Source organism: Cnephaeus nilssonii (assembly GCF_951640355.1).
Source record: "Cnephaeus nilssonii genome assembly, chromosome: 6".
In the NCBI taxonomy this organism is placed as follows: domain Eukaryota; kingdom Metazoa; phylum Chordata; class Mammalia; order Chiroptera; family Vespertilionidae; genus Cnephaeus; species Cnephaeus nilssonii.
In genome coordinates this window covers 85,369,957-85,395,169 of record NC_137077.1, presented here as the reverse complement: position 1 = coordinate 85,395,169, position 25,213 = coordinate 85,369,957, and the positions used below count along the sequence as shown (strand labels likewise).

Here is a 25,213-nt window from a genome sequence, read left to right as displayed (position 1 = left end):
ACCCAGGAGTGGTGGATCCAGGTGTTTAGTCCTGCAACCTTAAGAGCTGTGGAGGTGGTTAATATGACTAGATAGGGTCCCTTCCAGGTAGGCTTGAGGGGCTCCTTTTTTCAATCCTTTACCCAAACCTGGTCTCCAGGTTTATAAGGATGTACAGCTGTTCCTAGAGAGATGGGTAGTCAGTCAATAACCCACCTGTGGACCTCAAAGACAGTTTTTCCAAGTCCTTGTAGTTGTTTCTGGATTTCTAAGTTCCCTATTTCCCCCAAATCTCCCTTTGGCCGAATTAAGGGAGGGGATCTACCGTATAGAATTTCAAAGGGAGAGAAACCTACCCTGGCCCTTGGGGCACAGCATACCGCAGGAGTACAAGAGGCAAGATATCTGTCTAGGGTAAGGTTGTCTCTTGGCATAGCTTAGCCATAGCCTGCTTTAGAGTCTGGTTCATGCGCTCCACTTTCCCTGCACTCTGAGGCCTGTAGGCTGTATGTAGGTTCCATTTAATTCCTAAAGCCTTGGCTACCTGTTGTACTATTTCTGCTACAAAGGCTGGGCCATTATTGGACCCTATGGTCAGAGGCATTCCATACCATGGAATTATATCCTTCAGCAATGCCTTAGTGACTTCTTTCGCCTTTTCGGTGCGAGTGAGATATGCCTCGACCCAACCTGAAAAGGTGCAAACAAAGACTAGCAGGTATTTATTCCCTCTGCTAGGCCCTGTTTCTATAAAATCTACTTCTAAGTCCTCAAAAGGAGCTTTCCCACAGTGCTAAACTTCTATCGGTCCCACAGGATCCTGTTTAGCATTGTTCTGAGCACAGAGGAGGCAACACTGAGAGACTGAGGCACACAAGGAGGGTAGATGGGCAATTAGGTAGTACCTGCCTAACAAAGCTTCTAGGGCAGCCTTTCCTAAATGGGTAAGTTCATGCTGCTGGAGGACTACCTTATGGGCTAACTGTTCTGGGACATAGACCCTTTGATCTGGGAGTATCCACCAGCCTTCCATTGTTCTCTTGCCCCCTTCTTTCTGGGCCCATTTCTCTTCCTGAGGAGTGTATTTTGGAGGTTCAGTTAATTCAGCGGCCAACATGATCCCTGACGGTGCCACTTGTTCTTTAGCAGCCAGCTTGGCTGCGGCGTCAGCACGCTGGTTTCCTTCTGATTCTGAATCTTTCCCTTCTGGTGACCTTTGCAATTGATGACGGCTATTTCCTTAGGCTCCCAGACTGCTTCTAGTAACTTTAAAATCTCATTCTGATTTTTGATTCCTTTTCCTCTTGCTGTCAAGAGCCCCCTTTCCTTATATATGGCCCCATGGACATGCAGGGTAGCAAAGGCATAGCGCGAGTCAGTGTCACGCTTATTCTTACTGAGCTCTAGGGCTCTTACTAGGGCCCAAAGTTCTGCCCTCTGTGCTGACCATCCTTCAGGCAGGGCCTGTGCTTCAGTCGTCTCAAAGTTTGATACTACTGTATATTGGGCTCATCTTTTTCCTTTATCTAAGAAGCTGCTGTCATCTGTGAACAATACCAAGTCCGCATTTTGCAGGGGCCTATCCTTTAGTTCTGATACTGAGTCATTTTTGAGCATGAGTCAGCCAGTGCTGCCCCCTTGCTTCCATCAGGGTGACAACAGCATGAGGTACTTTTACATTTAAGTTTTTGTCCTAAGGTAAGCTTATCTGCTTCCTTGACTAATAATGCCGTGGCTGCAAGGGTCCTGAGGCATGGAGGCCACCCAGAGGCAACTGGGTCAATTAGCTTGGAGAGATAGGCTACTGGTTTTTGCCAGGGTCCAAACTCCTGGGTTAGAACTCCTAGGGCTACCCCGCTGTTCTCATGAACAAAAAGATTAAAGTCTCGAGTCACATCTGGTAGCCCTAGTGCCAGGGCCTCAGTGAGCTTTGCCTTTATGGTGACAAAGGCTTTCTCCTGTTCGGGACCCCAGTCGATGGGTGCCTTCTCTTCTCCTCTTAAAGCTTCATAGAAAGGCTTGGCCAGGTCTGAAAACCCTGGGACCCAAATTTGACAGAATCCTGCCGCTCCCAGGAATTCCCAAATCTGCTGCCAGGTGCTAGGGACTGGAATGGCACATACTGCCTGCTTTCTTTCAGTCCCTAGCCTTCGTTTCCCTTGGGTGATCCAAAAGCCTAGATACTTGACTTCTTTCTGACAAATCTGTACCTTTTTCTTGGACACTCTGTAACCTGTTTCAGTTAGTAGTCTCAGAAGGGCTTGTGTTCCCTCCCAGCACTGAGCTCGTGTGGAGCTGGCCAGTAGGAGGTCATCTATATACTGGAGTAGAACACACCCCAAGTCCTGTCCTGGGAACTTAGATCAGATGCTAGTGCTCCACTAAAAAGATTAGGGGAGTTCTTGAACCCTTGTGGCAGTCTGGTCCAGGTGAACTGCTCCTTGGCCCCTGTAGTTGGGTTTTCCCATTCGAAAGCGAAGAGAGGCTGGCTGGAAGGTGCTTAATCGAAGACAGAAAAAGGCATCTTTCAGATCTAGGCATGTAAACCATTCCGCCTCTGATGGGATGAGTCCCAGAAGAGTGTAGGGGTTCGGCAGTGCTGAATTCAGGGTTATAACAGCCTCATTAACAGCCCAGAGATCCTGCACTGGACAGTAGTTGTTAGTCCCAGGCTTTTTGACAGGCAAGAGAGGCGTGTTCCATGGAGACCTGCATTGTTTAACAAGTCCCCACTGAAGCAACCAGTCTAAGTGGACCTGGATTCCTAGGTGTGCTTCCCTTGGAATTGGATATTGGTGGATTTTAACAGGCTGTGCCCCAGGCTTTAACTCGATTAGCACCAGGGTGTGATCCTTAGCCAGGCCTGGAGGATTCCCTTCTGCCTAGACCAGCGGGAATTCCTTCTCTAATTCAGGTTCTAATGGTGAGGCCTTTGTCTGGGGGGTATAAAGTCTCCATTCTTCCTCCCTCAGCACTGCTAAGGACAGGATCATTGGGGAGGTCTCCTCACCTAGGCAAAGCTGTGCTGAGCCATCTGGAGCAAAAGTGATTTCTGCCCCCATTTTGGCTAAAAGGTATCTACCCATTAGAGGCACTGGTCAGTCTGGCAAGTACAGGAATTCATGAATTATTTGATGACCGCCAAGTTGGCATCGGCGAGGGCAGCAGAATGGTCTACAGGTCTGGTCCCCAGTAGCTCCAATAATGGTGACCTCCTTTCCTGAGAGAGGCGCTACTTTCTGAGTGACTACTGAGTGCTCAGCTCCCATATCAACCATAAAGTCCACAGTCTGGCCCCCGATTTTCATTCTGACCATGGGCTCGTGTGGGCTTACCTGAAGTGAGCCTGGTCTGTCCCAGTCGGAATCAGTCATTGCTAGCCCAATGAGATCTGCTTCAGGTTGCTCTGGTTGATAGCAACTGGGCGGAAAAGGGGGCCCAGTCTTTTTACTTTGCCGTTTGGGACATTCATTCTTCCAGTGTCCTGTTTCCTTACAATAGGCACACTGGTCTCGTCTCAGGCTTGCTCTTCCTTTTCCCCCTGGTCTGTATCCTTGCTGATCTGTCTGGGAGCCTGAGCCTTAAAAAGCTGCTGCTATTATATTGGCCCTTCTTTGTATTCTCTTTTCTTCCTCCTTCCTTGCTGCACTGTCTCAATCGATGAAAACCTTGTTAGCTATCTCTAGCAGTTCAGTAGCATTCTTTCCTGCAAACCCTTCCAGTTTCTGTAATTTTCTCCTGATGTCAGGCTGGGCTTGGCCTACAAAAACGGCATTTACCATGGTTTGATTTTCTGGGGCCTCAGGTCTTAAGGGGGTGTAGATCCACTATGCCTCACATAGTCTCTCATAGAAAGCTGCTGGACTTTCATCAGGCTTCTGGAAAACCTCAGAGATTTTAGCCATGTTGGTGGGCTTCTTGGCTCCAGCCCTGATCCCCTTGAGGAAGGCCAGCCGATATCTTTCTAGCCCGGTCCTTCCATCTTCTGAGTTCGGGTTCCAATCGGGTTCCTCATCTGGGAAGGCCTTCCTGGCCAATCTGTCTGTATCTAATATTCCTGCCGGGGCCTGTGTCTGGAGCCACTTCTGAGCCTCTGTTACTACTCTAATGCGCTCCTCAGTGTTAAATAATGTGAAAAGGAGCCGCTTGTAGTCCACCAAGGTGGGTTTCTGGGTCTGGAAGATTGTTTCTAGGAGGTCTATCATGGCCTGAGGTTTTTCAGAATAAGCTGGGGTGTGATGTTTCCAATTCAAGATGTCACTGGTGGTAAAGGGCTGATAATAATAGACTGGCCCTCCCTCCTGCAAGGTCCCATCTTCGCCAACTACTTTGGCACCCCAGATCTCCCTTAAAGGCATCTGACGTGCTGGTTGTGGCCTGGGTCCTTGATTGGCTGAACTCAAGCGCCGCCCAACTGGCTCCGGAGAGCCTGGTTGAGGAGAAATGGAAGGGGGCGGTGTTTCTGGACCTTTCAGACCAGCTGGGGAAGCACTTGGTGCTGCCTGTGGCACATATGGAGATGGTTAAACTAGCGGGACTTCCTCAGGGGATCCTGGCAGAACAAGGGGTTGGGCTCCCTTCTGAGAAACCTGTTTCTTTTCTCCTACTACTAAAACCTTACAGAACTGGACCCAAGGCAGCAAGGTTTGAGTAATTCCTAACCAGCTGTCTATGTAAGGGAACTGATCTAGGTGTCCGGGGTCTGTCGTGACTACATTCCAGACTGCCCTGACCAGTCCTACATCTAAAGAGCCTTCTGGGGGCCAGCCAACCCCAAAGGCTGGCCATTCTAATTCACAGAATTTCCTCAGTGTTTTGGGGTTCATTTCAATACCATAGTCCTCAATAAAACCCTTTTCAAAATTTTCCAACATGCAATTGAGAACAGTGAGTTTACTTTCTCCCAACCCCATGATGATCGGTGGCGAGACAGACAAGGGTGCAGGGAAATTTACTAAAAGCCTGGAGGGTCTTCTTTAAGAAAAGATCCTTAATCAGCACAGGCAGGGGCAGGACGGGTAAAATCTCTCCGCTCTGCGGAGCTGTGAGCCCCACCCCTGAAAGTCCCCGTCAGCCAAGAGAGACAAGAAAAGCCGCAAGTACCTTTAAATCTACCGCAGAATTCCAAAATTTCAACCTAACAGCGAAATCACAGAGCAAACCAAAGCCCCTAGTATACAAACATAGACAGAAATTTTTATCAACTATCCCTCCATGATAGAGAGCAAACATCTCTGAGAAAACTAACTCAACAGCGCTGCTTGAGACTTTTGCAGACCATCACTCGTTCAGCCTTCAGTAAATCAAACGTTTTAACCAGATGATCAAACAGAAAATCAAAGTAGCTTTCGCTTTCACACAGACCAGTTAATCAGCAGATAATTATGCCAAGACAGACAAACATCTGTACTCACACTCTCTCAGTAGACTAGCCCAGACTGGAGCTGAGCAGATAATGCCCAACTCCCCAGATGGGCATGGAGGTACTCCCGGCACCCACGCCCCAGACCAGAATTCTCGACCGATGTCTCCGTGAGAACCTACCGGAGGAGTTAAGACTGCATCCAGCCCCGCTTCTCGGTAGCAAATTGGCTAGTCCCACACACAAACAGAAGAGTGAACCTATAATTCCTTAATCGAATCTGAATTCACTCACCTCCGGAGTCCTGATTTCTGATTTACCTGATGAAGTCCTATGACTTCCGAGGAGGTGATCAAGCTCCCCCTTCCACTCACTTGGAGTGGGCCTGACTGACTGGGCCCCTACCTTACTGATTCTGTTGACATGTCCAGAGGTGTCCGTCCACTTTCTCCAGATGCTGGCTGGGACCTGGGCTGAGGTCAGGGAGCACCTGTAGTCCCCCCCCTCCACCCCCCTGTTCAATTCTGCTAAAATCAGCAGTATGCGCCTTCTGGAGGCCTGTCTTGCGCCCCTGGGCCCCAAACCCCATCCACTCACCGGAGGCAAGAGCCAAACTCTGTTAGTTTCTCGGTCAGGGAACCAAATGTTGCAGAAGACCAAAGAAATACCAAGCATGCTTCCTAGAGAAAGGGAGGGACCCCGTCTATTAACACTCGTGGACTCCGGGAATAATTTCCAAATCAGAGTGAAGAAACACGCAGAGGGCTTCACTTTTTATAACCTTCTGGGGTCTTTGTCTTGCAGATATGGTTCTGCCCCCTTTCGTGGGCTTACAGGAAGGCCCCCAGGTGTTGGGGTCCCCAGGCCATATCCAATGATCTGTCCTGGGGCCAGTGATAACGACCCCCCCCCACCCCCCGCAGTGCATTGTTCACAGTTTTTATGGCCTGACATGCCTTGCAAGACCAGTTTCCTCCTCATTACTTTTGTTACCTGTGCTTTTGGTTTTATATCCAAGAGATCATTGCCAAATCTAATGTTACCAAATTTTGTTGTAACTACTACAGTTTTTAATAAGTTTTGAAATCAGGAAGTGTGAGACCTTCAGTTTTGTTCTTTATTTTGTATTTTGTACTTTCCTCCCATTTCTTTACTTTTTGGTGGTGGTGGAATAACAGGTTATTAAACACTTATCTTCAAAGTTAAGATGAATTTGTTGACTTTACTATTAACTTAGACTTAATATTTTTGTGAAATACAACAAGGGAAAAATCAAGATAGAAAAGAACATGGTAGAAGGGAAAAAATAATTGGCTTCAGTAAAGAAGCCAGAGGCCTGAGTCTACAGGACCCAAGCAGGGCTGTTGAGGATAGTACACTGTGGACATCACTCATTTATAGGGTCTCTAAGAGTAGGAGCTGACTCAGTTGCATGTAACACATAATTGGCTATAAATATTAAGTCTCTTGCCAACAGCTAGGTGAATTAGCTTGGGAGCAGATCCTCCAATTGAAGCAGGACAACAAATGGGTTGGGGCTGCCTATCACTACTTGAACCAATTAAACAGAGACAGGGTTGAATCATGTATGAGTGTTTATCCCAATAATGCGGTCAGTATGGGAGAGCAGATCGTCTATGAACGTCTGCTCTGCACACCCCCCCCCCCCCCCATAAGCCAGCTGTTTATATGGGGTAGAAGGACAGAGATTACATGGGGAAGTAGGGAAAAGGAATAAGAATGGGTATAATTGTTACAGATTACAGGCAATGTGGGCTGGGGGTTGGGGCTGGGGGTTGCAAAGGGCAGAGCAAAGTTGTTAATCTTTCCATGAAAATGAAACCAAAATTCGGTGGTAGGTTGAGTTCTTTGTCTTGCAAAATCAAAAAAATGGAGTCAAGGACAAAAATGGTTGGCAGAAACAAAGTTTTTTTGGGGATAGACAGACTTCCTGCCATATGAGGGCAGCAGGAAAGGGGCCCAAAGTGGGTTATAGCTTAAGCTCTTTGTCTAGGGATGTTCATAAACCCTGCTAACTCCTGGTTGGTCCCTTCAAAGAATTCTGTCAATATCCAATTATTTCAAAGCTCTAGTTCCAGTCTATAGGGGTGGAGGGGGGACTGATTGAGGACTGCCACTTCAGGTCCAAGGTGACATCACTGTCCCTGCCTACTTTTCCTCACCCAGCCAGGTTCCCACCTAACTGGGTTTAGTTCTAGGTCCTTTGTTTGTCTCCATGCTCCATGTCTGCAAAGCTTTACTCCCCTTTCCCCCTCCCCCCGCCACCTTGGTCCAATCCCTGACTGACAGCCTAGCCCTTTTTTTCTATCTCCTCAGTAATAGGCTGTTCTCAATAAGGAGGATGGAGTCCATTTTCATGTTAACTCCTAGGTCCCTGGGCATACAACTCCCAACCAGGTTAGAATGTGCTTTCTTTAATCAGTACAAAAAAAAAAAAAAATCAGGGTTAACAGAGCATGATTAATATTATTTTATAACTATAGCTAGTCTCCACTATTCTATTTCTCCCTTCTGCCCCTAACAACAACTTTTGTCTAGCTGTCAGAGACTGCAGCTTTGACCCACAGTTTATTACAACCTTATGAGAGACCCTGAAGTGGAACCAACTCAGCTAAGCTTCTGCTGGATTCCTGACTCTCAGAAGCGGTGCGAAATAATAGATATAATTTTAAATTGCTAAGTTTTGTGGTAATTTGTTACTTGTGCCTTGGCCAATAGTTCTCAGACGTTTTTATTTCAATAGACTTTTAAAAAATATTAATTTATCTTTATTGTTGAAAGTATTACAGATGTCCCCTTTGTCAGTAGACTTCTTGATATCAGTGGAAATGGAGTTCTTGGGGTGCCTCAATAAAAAGAACTTCCTAAGCTTCCCCTCCACCCTGCCCTAGGAGGGATGGCGTTTTGTGGAAAGCTTTATTAATGATGTAACATTAAGGGGGTTCCCCTCCAAGATTCCATGTGTGTCTGTCTTGCCATGGAAGAAGTCCAATTTTGTCTTCAGCAGGGCCAGAATTAAGACCATTGCCCAGAATTTCTGTTCCATTTTAAAGTCTAGCATTCTGCATGTGTAGTCTGCATGGCCACATAGCTATGGAGAGAGAACAGGTGAGCACACTGGCAAGTCAGGGTCACAGAGCAAGGGAACAAGTGCAAGAGCAAGAGTGTGGGAACTCTGTCTGGGGCTTTTAACCAGGAGCTTCTTTAAACTAACCGATCAACCTTTCAGGATTTTACATGCTTCTGATGGGGTCCATCAGCCAGCCAATCCAGTGTACCACAGGCTAGACTGACAGGCAAGAACCTTTCCTACATCACCCAGACTTCACCATGTGCCTATCTTCCCTTTTGTTTGATCCCTTCTCCCAGTGACCTGCAAGAATGACGCTGGGGTTCCCTGGGGAGCATGAAGCTGTAGCTTCCTGGTGAAGCTGCCCAGATGATCATGCTTATACTGTTTGGCCTGCCCTTTGCTCTCTTCCTATTATAAGTATTAATAAACTAGCTAATTATGATAACATCAGGACTGCTTTACATTCTCAAAGTTATGAACCCCAAAGAGCTTTTACTGGTATTTTTCTGAGTTATATCTATGGATACTTACAATATTAGAAATTAAAATGTAAATTTTAAAATATTAATTTATTTTAAAAACCATTAGCAATTAAATATGAACATTTATAAAAAATTACTGTTTTTTCTCAAAACAAAGAATAGTGGTGATGGTTTATATTTTTGCAAACCTCTTAAATATTTAGCTTACTACAGGAGAGATGGATTCTCAGTCGGCTTATAAATTTAATCTGTTACAATATGGTTGAAGTGTTTGAAGAAAATTCAGTTTCATACAGATATGTAGTTGGAAAAGTTAGGGATATCTTAATAGCCTTTTTAGATAATTGTAGCTATTTTAATTTGATACTAGATAAAGTATAGTTTCTCAAAAGTTAGTTACACTGTAGACTCTGAAACCATATCAATGCAGTTTTTGTACTTTGTAACATTAAAATTCATTCCTCTATCTTGCCTTTTGAGTCTATCTTTCCTATGCATGACTTTATAACATTGTGTTACAAATGTGGGAAATACTGGTTTACTGACTTATGAAAACCTCCCAAATACTGACACATTTCATTGTACAATATAAAAATAATCACATTTGTCAGTATCGCCATCAATTTCAGAATAGGCTTCAAGTATGAGGAAGTGTCATGCTCATGGTGGTGGATCCAAGTTTTCCAAAATTCTTTTTTTATATATGTTTTTATTGATTTCAGAGAGGAAGGGAGAAGGAGAGAGAGAGAAATATCAGTGATGAGAGAGAATCTTTGATTGGCTGCACGACCCCTTTTGGCAATCGAGCCTGCAACCTGGGCACGTGCCCTTGACCGGAATCAAACCCAGGACCCTTCAAACTGCAGGCCGATGCTCTATCCACTGAGCCAAACCAGCTAGGGCAGTTTTCCAAAATTCTAAGCTTCATTTGAAAGCTTTAATTTTATCATTGACAGCAAATACTATCAGTTCTATTCTTTGAAGTGACAGGGTATCTGCCTTCTGAGCTCTATACCCTGAGTTCCCAGTCCTGGCTTCTGTTCTCACAGCTCCAGTCCACTTTACCCTTCCTCTGCTGGAGCACAAGGTGGATGGCTCCACAGGGAATTTTGTGCGTTGGCCCTTTAAGAGGGTGCCTGAATTTTCAGCTGTTACTCCCTGGCAGACAGTACCCTGCTGCATTTCACAGCTAGGTGTTATGTGGGTACCTTTCTCAGTTTTGGTACTCTCTGCTGGGAGTCCCACCTTGGGGATTAGATCCCAGAGTTCTCAGTGACAACCCACCACAGCTGAGATATCTCTCAGGGACTTCAGTTGCTGTCTTTGGGCACACTGGCAGCCCTTTCACGCCTCTGCCCCTCCCACCAGTCTCTATGAGGTCTCCACTTTTGGTCTTCAGGTGTCAGGGTTCTCTCCTGTGTTTTCCTTTGATTATTCAGGAAGTTTTTCTGTATTTTAGTTGTAATACCAGTTTATTCCTGGGAGCATGTCCATGCAGCACCCACTTACTCTGCTGCCATTTTTAATCCTCCTTCATCCCTTTTTCATCCTTCATTGCTCTCCTCTTTCCATCAGTCCCAGTATTAAGGTGCTCATAGGCCAAGTGGGGGCCAGGTGTGGCAAGTAGTTATATTGCTTGTATTACCACTGTGTTGCAAAATGGTATATTGATATGAACAGTGTAGTATGATGATCAAAGGCATGTTTAAATCTCAGCTTTGCCACCAACTGGCTGTGACACTCAACTTCTCAAAGTCTTTCCTCTTCTGTTAAGAAATAATGTATACCCATTTGCCTCTTAGGATTGATATGAGCATTAAAAAATTAATAGTGCTAAGACCAGTTTCTGGTGTTTAGTAAGCACCTCAGTGAATGTTCACTTTTGTTTTTTATTTGGTAAATGTTGTGATACAGGATTGGGTCAGGACCAACGTGGGAGTTTTCCTAACTTACTGTTTAGTAACTCAGGAAATGATTTTATAAAAGACATAACTTTTTAGATTAGTTTTTAAGGATTCTAAAGAGCATTTTACACAGCAGAGGGGTTAATGACATTTTATTTTGAAAGCTAGATAAATATACATGAGGCATGGGAACATGCAAGATCACAAAATGCGAGATATTGGAGAGCTACAAATAGGTCAGTTTGTTCTTTCTCATCAAGCTGTTTTGAGGAACAAATAAGATGAGATGCCTGAAACCACTTTTTAAGCAATCAAGCATTAAAAAAAGGTGCCTTTTTTGCATTCATTCTCATTACCTGGGCAAGTAACAATTGAACAATGGAGCCTGAGATAGGGAAATTAACTCTGTAAAAAAAATATACTGAGAGAACAATTGGTGAAAGGAATCAAAAGAGGACTAGACATTTGGAAGGAAAGAATTTTGCTTACCCAAATGATAATTATTTATGAGTTAGGCTTAACATTCATTATATAATTTAAACTTGAATAGGATATATTTTGGGGAGCAAATTTGACTCATTGAGTGTCTAAATTGTATTATGAAAAATTTATTGGACTTAGAATCGTAATATGTGACTCTGCTACTGGCCAAGTCATATTGGGTTCTTTCAATTGTAGCTTCCTTGTCTGTAGAATGGGGATGATAATGTCTATCTCATATTTTGTTGTAAGGACTTACATTGATAAGTGCAAGTACAATTATTATTTTCTTTAATGGATTCTGCTGTACTTTAAAAAAACAATATTCAAAAACCATGTAATCACTATACTCTTATTTCTGATTCTATGGGAAGACCATAATAAAAATGAAATGCTTGTAGTGTTAAATATAGTTAGACTTTTGTATGTAAAAATTATAGTGTGAGTGGATTAGGTTCTTACAAAACAAAGTGGTTTAGGTTCTTTTAAAGAAGATTTAATCATCTCCCACCTCTGCAATAAAGCAGGTAGATTTTGATTAATTTTTTAGGACAAGTGGATTTTAAATAGTCAATGGTTGTTATGTATTTTCACTTTTTAAAGAATGAAGCTGTCTGAGGGGTCATTTATTTATAGAATTGTTGGGATTACTTGGTCACTTTATAAGTAAGCCTGTGGGGAAGAAGACTAACCTATTATGAGCCTTAATTTTTGTAGCATGTTTTAAAATTATATCTTGTTCAAGTTCTCAGTATTTGTGACCATGGTTGTATTCATGAAATTCAATAACTTAGAATTTTCTTTAAAAATATCCAATACATTTATAGATCAACGAATAGATTTGACTTAGCCTACAAATTCTAAAATAAATGTTATTTTCTTAAAAGAGAAAATGTAAAATTATGTCAAGAAAAATTTGCAGTTACTAACTAGTAACACAAAAATGTTTATAAAAAGATAATTTTTCTAACATAGTTTGACTTAAAAGTATTCGTTTTTTCTCTAGTATTTTGGCTCTTCTATTTATTTCTATTCTGTTGGTTGGTCAAGGCACACATCTCTCGGCTAATTTTGCTACGAACTTCTTGTTGCTCTTCTTATCTCTAAGGTTTCTCCCATTTTGTCTTTCTTATATTTGTTTCTGTTATCTTTCTGCTTTTTTCGATATTATATTCCTACTTGATAATTTACATTAATGTACTTTTTCTCAGGTAAGTTACTGCTACCTTTCTCTCTTTGGTGCCTAGATTTATTACTGCCCCGAGGTAATAGTGTTTACTGTTTCCCCACATGCAACTTGTTTGTCTGTTTCCATTCTGTCTTTTTGTATAGAGCAGATGGCATGAGTCATGGATACTTATTACTTAACTCCTCTGACCATTTTACCAAACTCAAACTTTATTTCTAGATGATTGGAATTTACTAGTTAGCTTCACCTGACTTTGCTCATTTTATTTTGTAAATACTTATGCACTTAAATTTGACACAGTTTTTGTATTAATCTACTTTTGCTTACACATCATGCTTTAACTTACTTAGAAAAGTATTTTTTAATGTGTGTGTTTCATTTATTTATTTTTTTTGTGTGTGTTTCATTTAGATTGTAATCTGTTTAAAGGCCAGAGGCTTTGATTGTCCCCTACCATTTTTATATTATTCCCTTCTAGCACATTGAATATAAAAACTGAGTAAAATAAATGTTCATGGATCAACTCTTCTGGTGCTTATAGTGGATTCTTATCCCAGCTTTCTTACACGGTTGAGTCAAAATTCCGCTTCATATTTCATGTGTAAATATGTTGATTTAAAGTGTTCAATATTAATTGTAACAACTCCACTGAGACCGGACTTTGACATCTGATTAGTCTTGTTGATTCATATATTTGATTGGTGGTATCATTTTTACATTTTGTACTTGATAGTATTAAGTAAACTAACAAAATATAAAGCAGGTAAGTGATATTTTTAAATCACTATTTATATACTTAGAGAGATATTTGAATTAGTCTTAAATTTATGACTCTTAAAAATGGTCCTTATCAAGAACAAAAATAAGGCCCTAGCTGGTTTGGCTCAGTGGATAGAGTGTTGGCCTGCAGACTGGAGGGTCCCAGGTTTGATTCTAGTTCAGGGCACATGCTCGGGTTGCGGGCTCGATCCCCGATGGGGGGCGTGCAGGAGGCAGCCAATCAATGATTCTCTCTCATCATTGATGTTTCTCTCTCTCCCTCTACCTTTGTCTCTGAAATCAATAAAAGTATATTTTTAAAAAAAAGAACAAAAATAAGGAATGAGTAGGATCAGGCATACTAGAGCAGTGAAGGGTATTGTTATGCTAAAACACTTATCAGAAAAGCCAGAAATGATAGTTGCCACAACGTATTGTTATCCAAGATAATTTTTGATGCTAGAAGGGTAATTTTAATTTTTAACTCAAATGGGAGAATATAAATATTCTTATCCTAAAGAATGTAGTAGATTTTAGGGTTTTTATTTATGTCAAAATTGCATTAGTAATTCTTAAATTGTATTAAGTTAGTATGTAATAATTTAATTCTTCTTGGTTAGAATATTTTCACTGTTTTTATATTGTAATATTGACTAAAACATTTAGTAGGAGATGTATTGCTGTATAAATTCTTTGAATAATTAGAATAATTAAACTATTAGAAAAGGAAAAATTGTTAAATTGATATTTCAGAACTTGACTGAAAAGTTGCTGAAGAAAGAACTGGACTATACTCAATTAGAAGAGAAGCATAATGACGAATGTGTGAGTAAAAAGAATATACAAGCAAGCCTTCATCAAAAAGACCTAGATTGTCAACAACTTCAGTCAAGATTATCTGCTTCTGAAACCACACTGCAGAGAATACAGGCAGAATTAGGTGAAAAGGGAGAAGCTACTCAAAAACTCAAAGAAGAATTATTAGAAGTAGAGACCAAGTACCAGCATCTTAAGGCAGAGTTTAAGCAGCTACAACAACAGAGAGAAGAAAAGGAGCAGCATGGATTACAACTCCAAAGTGAAGTTAATCAGGTAAGAGATATTACTTTTATGTATTTAATTTCTCCTATGGTTTCTTCTTAGTGTGCCTGATGGTTATTTGATCATAATGTAGTTCATTAAAAAAATTAACTTTTAATTTTCACAACTGTATTATTGAGTCAGACCTCATTTCCTTTCATTTCAATTTCCCTTAATAGGAGAAAATAGTGATATTATCTGTCATTTAATAATGTTGTAAAGTGTTTATGACTTAATACATATAATTGCTTAGGACAGTACTTGGCTCATGGTAGGTACTCTCAACACATATTAGCTTTTGTAACTGATTCAAATTGTTGACCATTCTTTAATTTAATTTTTTCTTTTTTTCTTACTAAAAATTTAAAATATAATTATTTTTAAACCAATAACATAAAAATTAGATATTTTAAAAGAAGAAAACCTATTAGTCCTAACAGCTATTTCTTATAAATGTCTATCAGATGAAGTTTAAGGCAAGTATTGACTTTGCTCTTAACTTAATTTTAAAATTATATATTCTAGTTATTTCTTATAGATAACATTAAAAGTTGATTGAAAAATGGAAATTTGGGGAAGAACAAAGTCCTTAGCAGTTTTTTGGTAATGTTCAATTATTTTCACTTAAGTGATACTTGCTTTTGTGGCATCAATTTTTCTGTCTTCTTGGCCTGAGATATTCTTCCTATTCCTCTTCTACTTGATAAATAATACTTATTTTACTTGTTACTTTTCTAGAAATCTGTTTCTGAACAATGCCACTTCTAACCTTCCCCAAAAGATGGCTTAAGCATGTATATATCTTAATTGTTTTACTTACTACAGCATAGTTATATTACCCTATGTCTTTCTTCACTAGACTCTGAACTCTTTGGATACTAAAACCATGTCTTATTACTTTTTTTTATCCTCACTATCTGGCACATTGCTTATTTATGAGAAAATGTTTTAGTGAGTGAGTAAGTGAAAAAATAAATACAGGCATTCATAATGAAAGGAAACAGAGGCTTGGAGACATCAGTGAATAACTTAAAAATAACTTAGATATTTGACTTTCAATTCAGATAAACAAATTGGGCATTTATGGTTTTTAAAAGACACCAGTTTTAGGAGATACAGAAATGAAAAAGGACACAGTGCCTATCTTAAATGATTATGTAAATGTTATTGAGGATAAGAACAGTACTCTCCTCTACCAAAAAATGTGAGAATTATAATAAAATGATCCCATATACTATGAGAATTTGGGAGAGTTCCTTTCCTCTCCCCCCCCACCCCCCACATAGTACTTCATCTTATGTAATTATTTTGTCCAGTTATGTGATCAGGTAAAGCTTTGTGTAAGAGAGAAGTGGTGCTTGAAATTGTAAACATTAGATAAGTTTAGGCAAGTAGCATTTTGAAGGCAGGAGGCGCTTTCAGACAGAAGGATTGCGAGAGTAAACTAGTGGCAGGAAAATATTATAAAAACCAGGGGCAGTGATTTACTCTTAGAATAAGACATGTGTAATAGGAGTAGACTATTGTGGAAGAGCATTTGGGACTTTTATGTAGGGTCTTGAATACAGGCTGAGAAACATGGGCTTTATTTGGTTATCAGTGGATGGAGGGGCATTGAGAATTTTTGAGAACCTACTCAAACATATTTGTGTGTGTGTGTGAGAGAGAGAGAGAATCCTCACCTGAGGATATTTTTCCATTGATTCAGAGAGAGTGGAAGGGAGGGGCAGGGGAGACAGAGAGAGAAACATAAATGTGAGAGAGACACATCTATTGGTTGTCTCCCACATGCGCCCTGATTGGGGATGGGGTTGAACTTGCAACCCAGGTACATGCCCTTGACTGGGAATCAAACCTGTGACCCTTCGGTCTGTGGGCTGACATTCTAACAACTAAGCCACACTGGCCAGGGCTCAAACATATTTTTATACAAAGATTTGAATATATGATTATTGGGCTTAGTCACAGTTCTGAACAAAATAAAAAGGTCATACTGAAGACCTTGAAGTGATACCATTTATCTTCTTTCTTTCAGCATGCTGTCTGGATTCTACCATCAAAGTATGTTTCAGATCTGTCCACTTCTTTTCATCTACATTGCTACCACCCTTAACCTAAGCCTCCATCATTGCTGACCTGGGCTACTATATTAGCCTTCTTACAAGTTTCCCTTCTTCTAGTGGCTTCCTTGATCTATTCTTGATACAGAAGTCAGAGACATCTTTTTAAAACCTGAAGTAATATCACTTTATTCCTTCTGCTTAACACTGCTTAAAATGGCTTTGCATTACGTTTTGAATTGAAACCAAATGCTTTAGTTTGGTAAGCCTCTATGAAATATGGCCCAAAGTATGTCTTCAAATACATCTCCTGTCACTGTGAAGCCATGTTGTTGTTCTTTCAGTTCCTCAGACACACCGACATGTCAAATGCTTTCCTGCCTTAGGTCCTCTGCCTGTGTTTTCTTCTTAGTGTATTCTTGACTGCAGTTCTTCAAGGCTGGCTCAACTGTCGTTTTTGCAATTGAGCTTTCTGGGACCAACCTATTTAAATAGCTTGTTTTCCATATAGTCTGACCTCCTTCTTTATTTCAGCAAGCTTCTTCTTTCTTGTTCTCTATAACACTTTATGTATATTAATTTGTTTACTTCCATATTGTCTATAATTCCCATTGGACTGTGAGCTTTTTAATGTGAGGAATTAGTTTTATTTTATACTCTATCTGCCTCTATACTTAAGGCTTTCAGTAAATATTTGTTGTAAGAATGGAAGTAAACCTCACCTTAAACATTTTTTCAATATCCTTTAAGTGTATAGGCATGAACTGGGTTTGTTTTGCTCTCCACTCTATCATAATCAGCATTCATTTCAGTGCTGACAAAATTAGATAGTTGGCAATTGTCAACAAAGTAACAAAGTAGCATATACCCTTTATATTTGTGTTTATGTGTACTTCTAAAATAGCCACAGATGTGTAGATAATGATTTGTTACTTAATGAAAAGATTAGATGTCATCAGTTTTACTTTAAAAATTTATCTAATATGCCATCTTGAAAAGCATGGTGGTTTATCTGTGGATTTAGGAAGCTGCCTAAGTTCTAGTTCTGTGGCCTATGAACTGTGTGATCTCAGGTAAGTTATTTAATTTGTGCCTCAGTTTGCTCATCTATAATATGAGGATAATAATGAAACTGTCTTTATATGGTTGTAAAGATTTAAACTAGTTACTATTTGTGACACATGTAGAATAGGGCCTGGCACATAGTAAGCATTATAAGGAATATAATGAATAATGTATTGCTATAATATTTATCCCCTAACATATATTTTAAAATTAAAATGGCACTTACTAAGTCCCAGGCACTGTGAAAATTGTGGAAATTCCAAAATGAATAATACATAGTCTCTGTCCTGAAGGGCTTATCAGCTAATGGGAGAGATAGACCTATATAAGAAGGAAAATGAAAATGATGGAAATCTGTAAGGATCACAGTGGGAGCGTCAAGGAGGGAAGATTAAGTTCTACCTCTGGGTGGATGGTGAGGGAAAGGAAAGGCACCGAAGGGGTGGCGACCTTTGAGCTAAGCCTTCAAAGATGAGCACTGTTAAATTGACTAAGCTGGGAGGCCATCACTGAGCTGGCTCTAATGCTGTGACTGCTGAAGTAAGTACACCCAAATCTAAGCCTGTAAATGCCTCTAGGTTATAAAATCAAAACTTAAGGACAACCAATCTCAAACAGCCAACTTGGCTTCAAGCTATAGTCAATCAACCATTTCCTCTCTTTGCTTCCACATTTTCTCTATAAAAGACTATCCCCAGTTCCTGCTGGTGGAACATTCCAAACCACCTCTGGATTCAAATCAATACGTGCTCAAATAACTTCTTAAAACTGTAATATGGCCCTAGCTGGTTTGGCTCAGTGCATAGGGCATAGGCCTGTGAACTGAAGGGTCCTGGGTTCAATTCCCCATCAGGGCACATGCCTGGGTTGCAGGCTCAATCCCCAGTAGGGGACGTGCAGGAGTCAGCCAATCAATGATTCTCTCTCATCATTGATGTTTCTCTCTCTCTCCTTCTCCCTTACTCTCTGAAGTCAATAAATATCTATTAATAAATAAATAAATAAAACTGTAATATGCATTTTAAAAAAGAATAATGTATATATATATATATATATATATGTATGTTTATAAAACTGAATTTACTAAAGACCATATACATATATTTGTATATCTTAAAAATGGGACTTTAAAGTGGGCCATTCTATTAATAATTCCAGTGTGTATTTCTTTTTACTTCTTTCTTTTTTAAAAAATATATTTTTGTTTTCCAATTACAGTTGATGTTCAATATTATATTAGTTTCAGGTGTATAACCAAATGATTAAGCATTTATATAACTTACGATCTGACACCATATAAATCTACTTTCTAATACCTAAACAATTATGGGAAATGCTTTAACAAAAATCTAAGAATATGGACATACATGGCTAATAGGTGACAAACTCAGATCCCACAGGGCCTGGCATGTAATGAGTCGATGAAGGAAGCCCACTTTGAGCAATGGAAAATGACATCTAGAGGAGATGGCTGCCACTCAAATCCAAACAACTGTCCGTGTGAGAGTGAAGGCTCAGGCTGCCAGACGTCCTGATGCTTCAGAAGATGAAGTGACAGATTTTTATGTGAAATTTCTCAAGTTTTACACGTTGGTATCTTTTTAAAAAAATAAAAAACAACAAATCCCAACGTGGGTCAAAAATATTGAGTCTATGGGCAGCCCCTGCTCCCCGTTGAGACTGGTGGGAAATGTCTGTCTTTACAGGCACACCTCATTTTATTGCACTTCACAGACATCAACATTGAGGCAAGGCCCTCCATCAGTAAAAACATGACAACTCTCTGGAGCCTCAGATGATGGTTGGCATGTTTTTAGCAATGAAGTATTTTCTAATTAAAGTATATACTTTGTTTTTTAAGACATAATACTATTGCACACTTAATAGCATTAAACCTAACTTTTTTATGTGCTGGGAAATAAATTAATGCGACTCACTTTGTTGCAGTAGTCTAGAACCAAACCAGAAGTAACTCTGAGGTACCTGTATATGGATGATGCAGAGCATTGCTTAAGAGCAATGACTATGTAGTTATTTGGACCTACATTTTAATAGCTCACACACTTTGTGACATTAGGTTAAGTTCCTAACTTCTCTAAGCCTCACTTCAGCTATAAAGTAGGGTCCAGAATATAAAACCTACTTTAGAGTTGTTGTACTTAAGAGCTGCTAATTGCCATGGTGATGAGCTACTGACCAATGCCATGCTTTTCCAAGAGGGCAATAAGGTCAGCTTTAGTGAGCAGCTGAGGTAGACTCATCTTCCTGGCCATTGTCTCCACAGTGCTGGCCTGAAAGCAAGAGCCTCTCTCATAGACAGGGAGGGTTTACAGGGAGCAGCAGAAGGATCAGACAAATCATTCTGTCATGGCATTCCAGGCCAAAGACAATTTCCAGTTCGAAGAACGTGACTGGTCCATGCAATCGCCCTAGGGTTGGGAACATGGCTATCTTCCTCTTTCCCTGAAGCCTATGGGGTGAGATACTAGATTCTGACCTCTGACTTCAACTATGATTTATCACCTTGTCACTCCAGCGATCATATGGGTACAGAGTCAGATAATTTGGGGCCAGAATCACAAAACCATAGACCACAAATCGTTCCTGAGAGATGGTCAGTCTTTATGGTAGTCTCCTGCCCCTGAACATTCTAGGAACAGCAAACTAGGAAATGACAAACAATAAACTCATACAGTTGCTATTCATCTCCCATGGGGGTCTTGCACAGATTCAGGCAGTAGATTGTGAAATAGGAGAATTTTGACATTGACATCTCTTTACTGCAAGCTTGGTGGGGTGGATGGGAGGGTGAGCTTGGTCAGACTCGTTCCCATTGCCTGGGGTGGGGCCACCCCACTCTTGAATGCAAAAGATCCGCCAGTGTGGATCCCAGGTCTGCTGTTCCACCAGTGCTGTCAGGTTTAAGTCTCTGGGGAAAATGTTTCAGTCCTGGGATAATTGAATTACCCTTGAGTGTAGAGCTTTATGGCAATTCTCATGGTTTCCATAGTGTCCAAAGCTTGAGTCCTCCGCTTGCTCTTTTGCCTTAGAACTGACTTCCACCACGGTCACCCTGGGGTTCTCCAGGCACAGCTGATAGAGGACAAGACAAGCCTAGTCTCTTGTTCCAGAGTTTTCTTGATGTGTACAAAGTTCTCTGGGCAGTACTTTTTAATTTCTGCTTCAAAGAGGGCAAAGGGATTGCAGCTCTGCCATTTACAAAACTGCATGTGGAAACCATGAGCCAGCAAATGTTCAGAAACCCAAGTCATTATTATGGTAACATCTGACCATGCAGGTGATAATCAAATTCATAGATCTTGTTGAATTTAGAAAGTCCTTCTCTCAGCTTCATGCAACCCTTGGACAGCAGGTCAGTGATCCCTTGGCTGTGTCATTTTTCTTCACCACCCAGAGGACTTTCCGCATGTCTCAGAAGGTCTCCTCCATGGTGGATGTGGAAAAGATACAGCCTCTGGGCTGAGCCAGATACCAGAGTGTGCAGCGGGTGTCAGGTTAATATCATCCCAGGTGCCTATGCATGCTGGGGACTCAGAGATCAGGGCCACTCCACACCTACTCTAAGGGAATTAGAGCCTCAGGAAGCCATCAGTGCCCACAAACCCCCTGGACTTCAGAACTGTGTCGTCACCTTCTATTTTTACTTTAAAAAAATATATATGTTTTTTAAATATATTTATTGATTTCAGAGAAGGAGAGAGAGAGAGAGAAAGAAAGAAACACCAATGATGAGAGAGAGAATCATTGGTTGGCTGTCTCCTGCACACCTCCTACTGGGGATCGAGCTGGCAACCTGGTCATGTACCCTGACTGGGAATTGAACTGTCACTTCCTGGTTCATAGGTCGAGGCTTAACCACTGAGCAACACTACTGGGCTATTTTTACTTTTAACTTAACCTCTTTTTCTATAACATATTTACTCTAAAATGGTATACCATCACTGTATAAGTTATTTGGGCCTGCTGCCACTCTTGGCCAACTTCAATTTGCGATTCATTAATTTATTAAAGTTCAAGGATTTATCAGGAATCATACAGTAATGAATGACAAAATTATTAAAAATACATATATTTTTTCTCTTCCCTTTAGTTACTTTAGAACAATAGTTATCTTTAATTCAGTGGTTCTCAACTCTGTCTGCACATTGGAATCACCTGGGGAAATTTAAAAATGAAAATATCTATGCCTCACCCTTGATTCAATTAAATCACTATCTCTGGTGTATGCCTGGACATTAATATATTTAAGCATTTCCTCTGTGGTTGGACTGGGCAGTTGAAATTGAAAACTACTGCTTTTTAAAGTGTTGCTTTTTGGCAAGTGATTTCTGAACTCTCCTGAATCTAAATATTATATCTAAACTTTTAGGGATGAGGTCTGATTTTCTGTGTATTAACAATGATAGCAGGAGATTCTTATCCAGTAAGTTTAGGAACTAGATATGGGTGGTGCCTATTTGTAAGAGGTCGAACACTTAGATGCTTGCAATATGAGCTTACTTTGAAAGCCTCCTTTGCTTTCACATATCAAGATTAGACCTAGTTCTTTTAGTGAGAAGGAGAGTTTGGATAGTTATCTATAATAATAAAAACGTAATGTGCTAATTAGACTGGACGTCCTTCTGGATGAAGCCGGGGCTGCTGGGGTCCTGAATGCCTGCTGGCAGCTTGAGTGAAGCCCGGGTCCCGGTGCTGGAGGGAAGCCATGCCGGCAACTGGGGGAAGGAAGGCCTACTCTTACATGAGTTTTGTGCATCAGGCCTCTAGTTATATAATAAACCTTTGATTTTGTGAACCTCTGTTTAATGAACTTAGGATTTAACAGTTAAAATTTCCACTCCATATGTAATTTTAAAATGCTTTTAACCAAGATTTGCTTATAACTAAATTAACAGGTTATTTTTTGTTATTAATGCAGTTATTTTTTAAAAATATTTTTAATTTATTTTTATTTTTTTTATTAATCCTCACCCAAGGATATTTTTTCCATTGATTTTTAGAGAGAGTGGAAGGGAGGCATGGGGAGAGAGAGAGAGAGAGACAGAGAGAGAGAGAGAGAGAGAGAGAGAGAGAGAGAGAAATATCGATATGAGAGAGACACATCAGTTGGTTGCCTCCCGAATTCTCCTTGACTGGAGTAGGATCTAACCTGCAACCCAAATATGTGCCCTTAACCAGGATTCTAACCTGTGGCCCTTCAGTGCACGGGGCCAGAACTCTAACCATTTAGCCACATTGGCCAGGGCTACACTGTTATTTTTTAACAAATTTTAGTAAATAGGCCATATGTTGGAAAAAACACTGTAGTAATTTCACTGACATAAGTAAACATTACATATCTATAACTATAGTCTACATACTTTAATCCAAGAGTTACTGCTAGTAAACAATGTTCAGCCAGTGATTAGCCACATGATCACACCACATCTCCTTTGGTAATTGTTTCTGTTGTTGGTTCTATTGTTGCATGGGGTGACTTTCTGCAGCAGACTTGACGTGTGCCAGGCCGATGTTACTGCGTGCACTAAGCCACACCTCAGCCGTGTGCATTTGTTTACTTGTGGTGACTGGTAAATGCAAACATTTACTAGACCTATTCAGTATAAATTTAAAATTACAGTAGTACATATAGAAAACTTTTCTGCAAAATTAAACTTTTCATATATATTCAATTTTAATTATACAAATGTATCTACATAAGTAAAAACAGGCAAACTAATTTGTTAGTTTTTTAAACATATGCATTCGGAAAACCTACTTTATTATATATGTACTTTTAGCTTTAATGGATACCCCCTCACCCAAATTAGTCTGTTATATCAAGGTTTTACTATAATGCTAACTCACTGCATTTTAAAAAGAAGAATGAAAAGGAGACAGATGTTATGGTGCTGGCTAAGGAAAAAGATAATAAAAATTTATTGTCTTTAACTATTATTGAATCCTGTTTTAGTTAGATGGAAGCATGTTTTACTTTAGAAATCTTTTTTTAAAGCATAGTATATATTTTGATAGCCATAGGTTGTTTCATAGCATAAGAAAATAGCAGGTGTCTACTTTACTGATAGAACTTTATCTTTTCCCTTGCCAATTATAAATTTTTATGGAGAAATATGCAATTATAGAGCATATGAGTATAAATATGGCATAAAGGCTATAGAGTCTTAATATCTGAAGATTTAACATAATTTTGATTGACTGCAATTGCATAGAATGTTTTTTATTTTTAAAATATATTTTTATTGATTTCAGAGAGGAAGGGAGATGGGGAGAAATAGAGAGAAACATCAGTGATGAGAGAGAATCATTGATCAGCTGCCTCCTGCACTCCCCCACTGGGGATTGAGCCTGTAACCTGGTCATGTGCCCTGACTGGGAATCGAACCTTAATCACCTGGTTAATAAGTCGATGCTCAACCACTGAAGCCTTTCCAAATGTCCTGCATTCTTATCTCCATGCAACAATTTTTTTTCTATACTCACAGCACTTGTGCAGCAATTCTTTTTTTTTTTTTTAATATATTTCTTTATTGATTTCAGAGAGTAAGGGAGAAGGAGAGAGAGATAGAAACATCAATGATGAGAGGGAATCATTGATCGGCTGCCTCCTTCACGCCTCCCACTGGGGATCGAGCCCGCAACCCAGGCACTTGCTCTTGGTCAGAATTGAACCTGGGACCCTTCAGTCCGCAGGCCGACGCTCTATCCACTGAGCCAAGCCGGCCAGGGCATGTGCAGCAATTCTTTTGAAATTAATACAAACTTTTATTTTTTTAATGGAACTAACCCCCCTTCCCAATCCCAAAAGAAAGTAACTATTATTTCTGGTGGTATTAGAAAGAATAATGAATTTGAGTTCTGATTTAGTTCCAGGTCAAATTTCTCTTCTACTTTTTTTTTCTCTCTTCTACTTTTAACTGGGTGGCGATTTTAGAGTTAGTGAATGAAGATCCCCTAATATTTATTTTTAAATTATTCTCTCTATTTTATTTAGAAACTAGAAGCCCGTTGCACGAAGTTTCGTGCAAAGGACCTTCCTTCACCTGGCTGCCGGCACCAGTTTTCCGCCAGCACCAGTTTTCCTCTGGCCACCCGCTGATGGGAGCGCCTCCCGCCAGCGCGATCAGCCACCCCGAGTTCCTCCAGCGCTGTTTCCTCTGGCCACCCGCCGATTGGAGCGCCTCCCGCCAGCGCAATCGGCCACCCTGAGTTCCTCCAGGTGCTGGAGGAACTCAGGATGGCCCATCGCGCTAGCGGGAGGTGCTCCGATCAGCAGATGGCCAGAGGAAAACTGGTGCTGGCGGAAAACTGGTGCCGGCAGCCACGCAATCAGCCACCCCGAGTTCTGCACCGGCGCCTTCCACTGGCCCCATGGGTTCTCCAGCAGCGCCAGCCGTTGGGGCTGGCAGGAGGAACGGGGGGCGGGGACTCATTAGTCCCCGCCCCCCGCCAGCCCAATCGGCCACCCCAAGTCCCGCCCCCAGCCTCCCAACGGCCCAATCGTGGGCATAGTGAGTGATGGTAATTTGCATATTACCATTTTATTAGGTAGGATGTTGTACCATTTTGAGGACTTTAGGATGCTTTGTGTTCTCTTCAATACCCAATGTAAGAAGTAAATTGTGGTGGTTCATAAATATGAAAAAACAGTAGTAATGTTTAAAAATACTGTGGAGCCCAGCCAGTGTGGCTCAGTTGGTTGAGCATGGTCCTGTGTACCAGGAAGTTGCCGGTTTGA

General features: G+C 40.7%; 1 protein-coding gene across 2 annotated transcripts in view; it reads left to right on the top strand.

Annotated features, from left to right (window-relative positions):
- Nucleotides 1–25,213, top strand: part of EEA1 (early endosome antigen 1) — a 157,966-nt gene that overhangs the window by 72,022 nt on the left and 60,731 nt on the right. For both annotated transcript variants that reach the window (XM_079774076.1, XM_079774077.1), the window contains one exon: nt 14,003–14,341. In XM_079774076.1, coding sequence (XP_079630202.1) covers nt 14,003–14,341 — 339 coding nt within the window. The remainder of the gene's footprint in view (nt 1–14,002; nt 14,342–25,213) is intronic.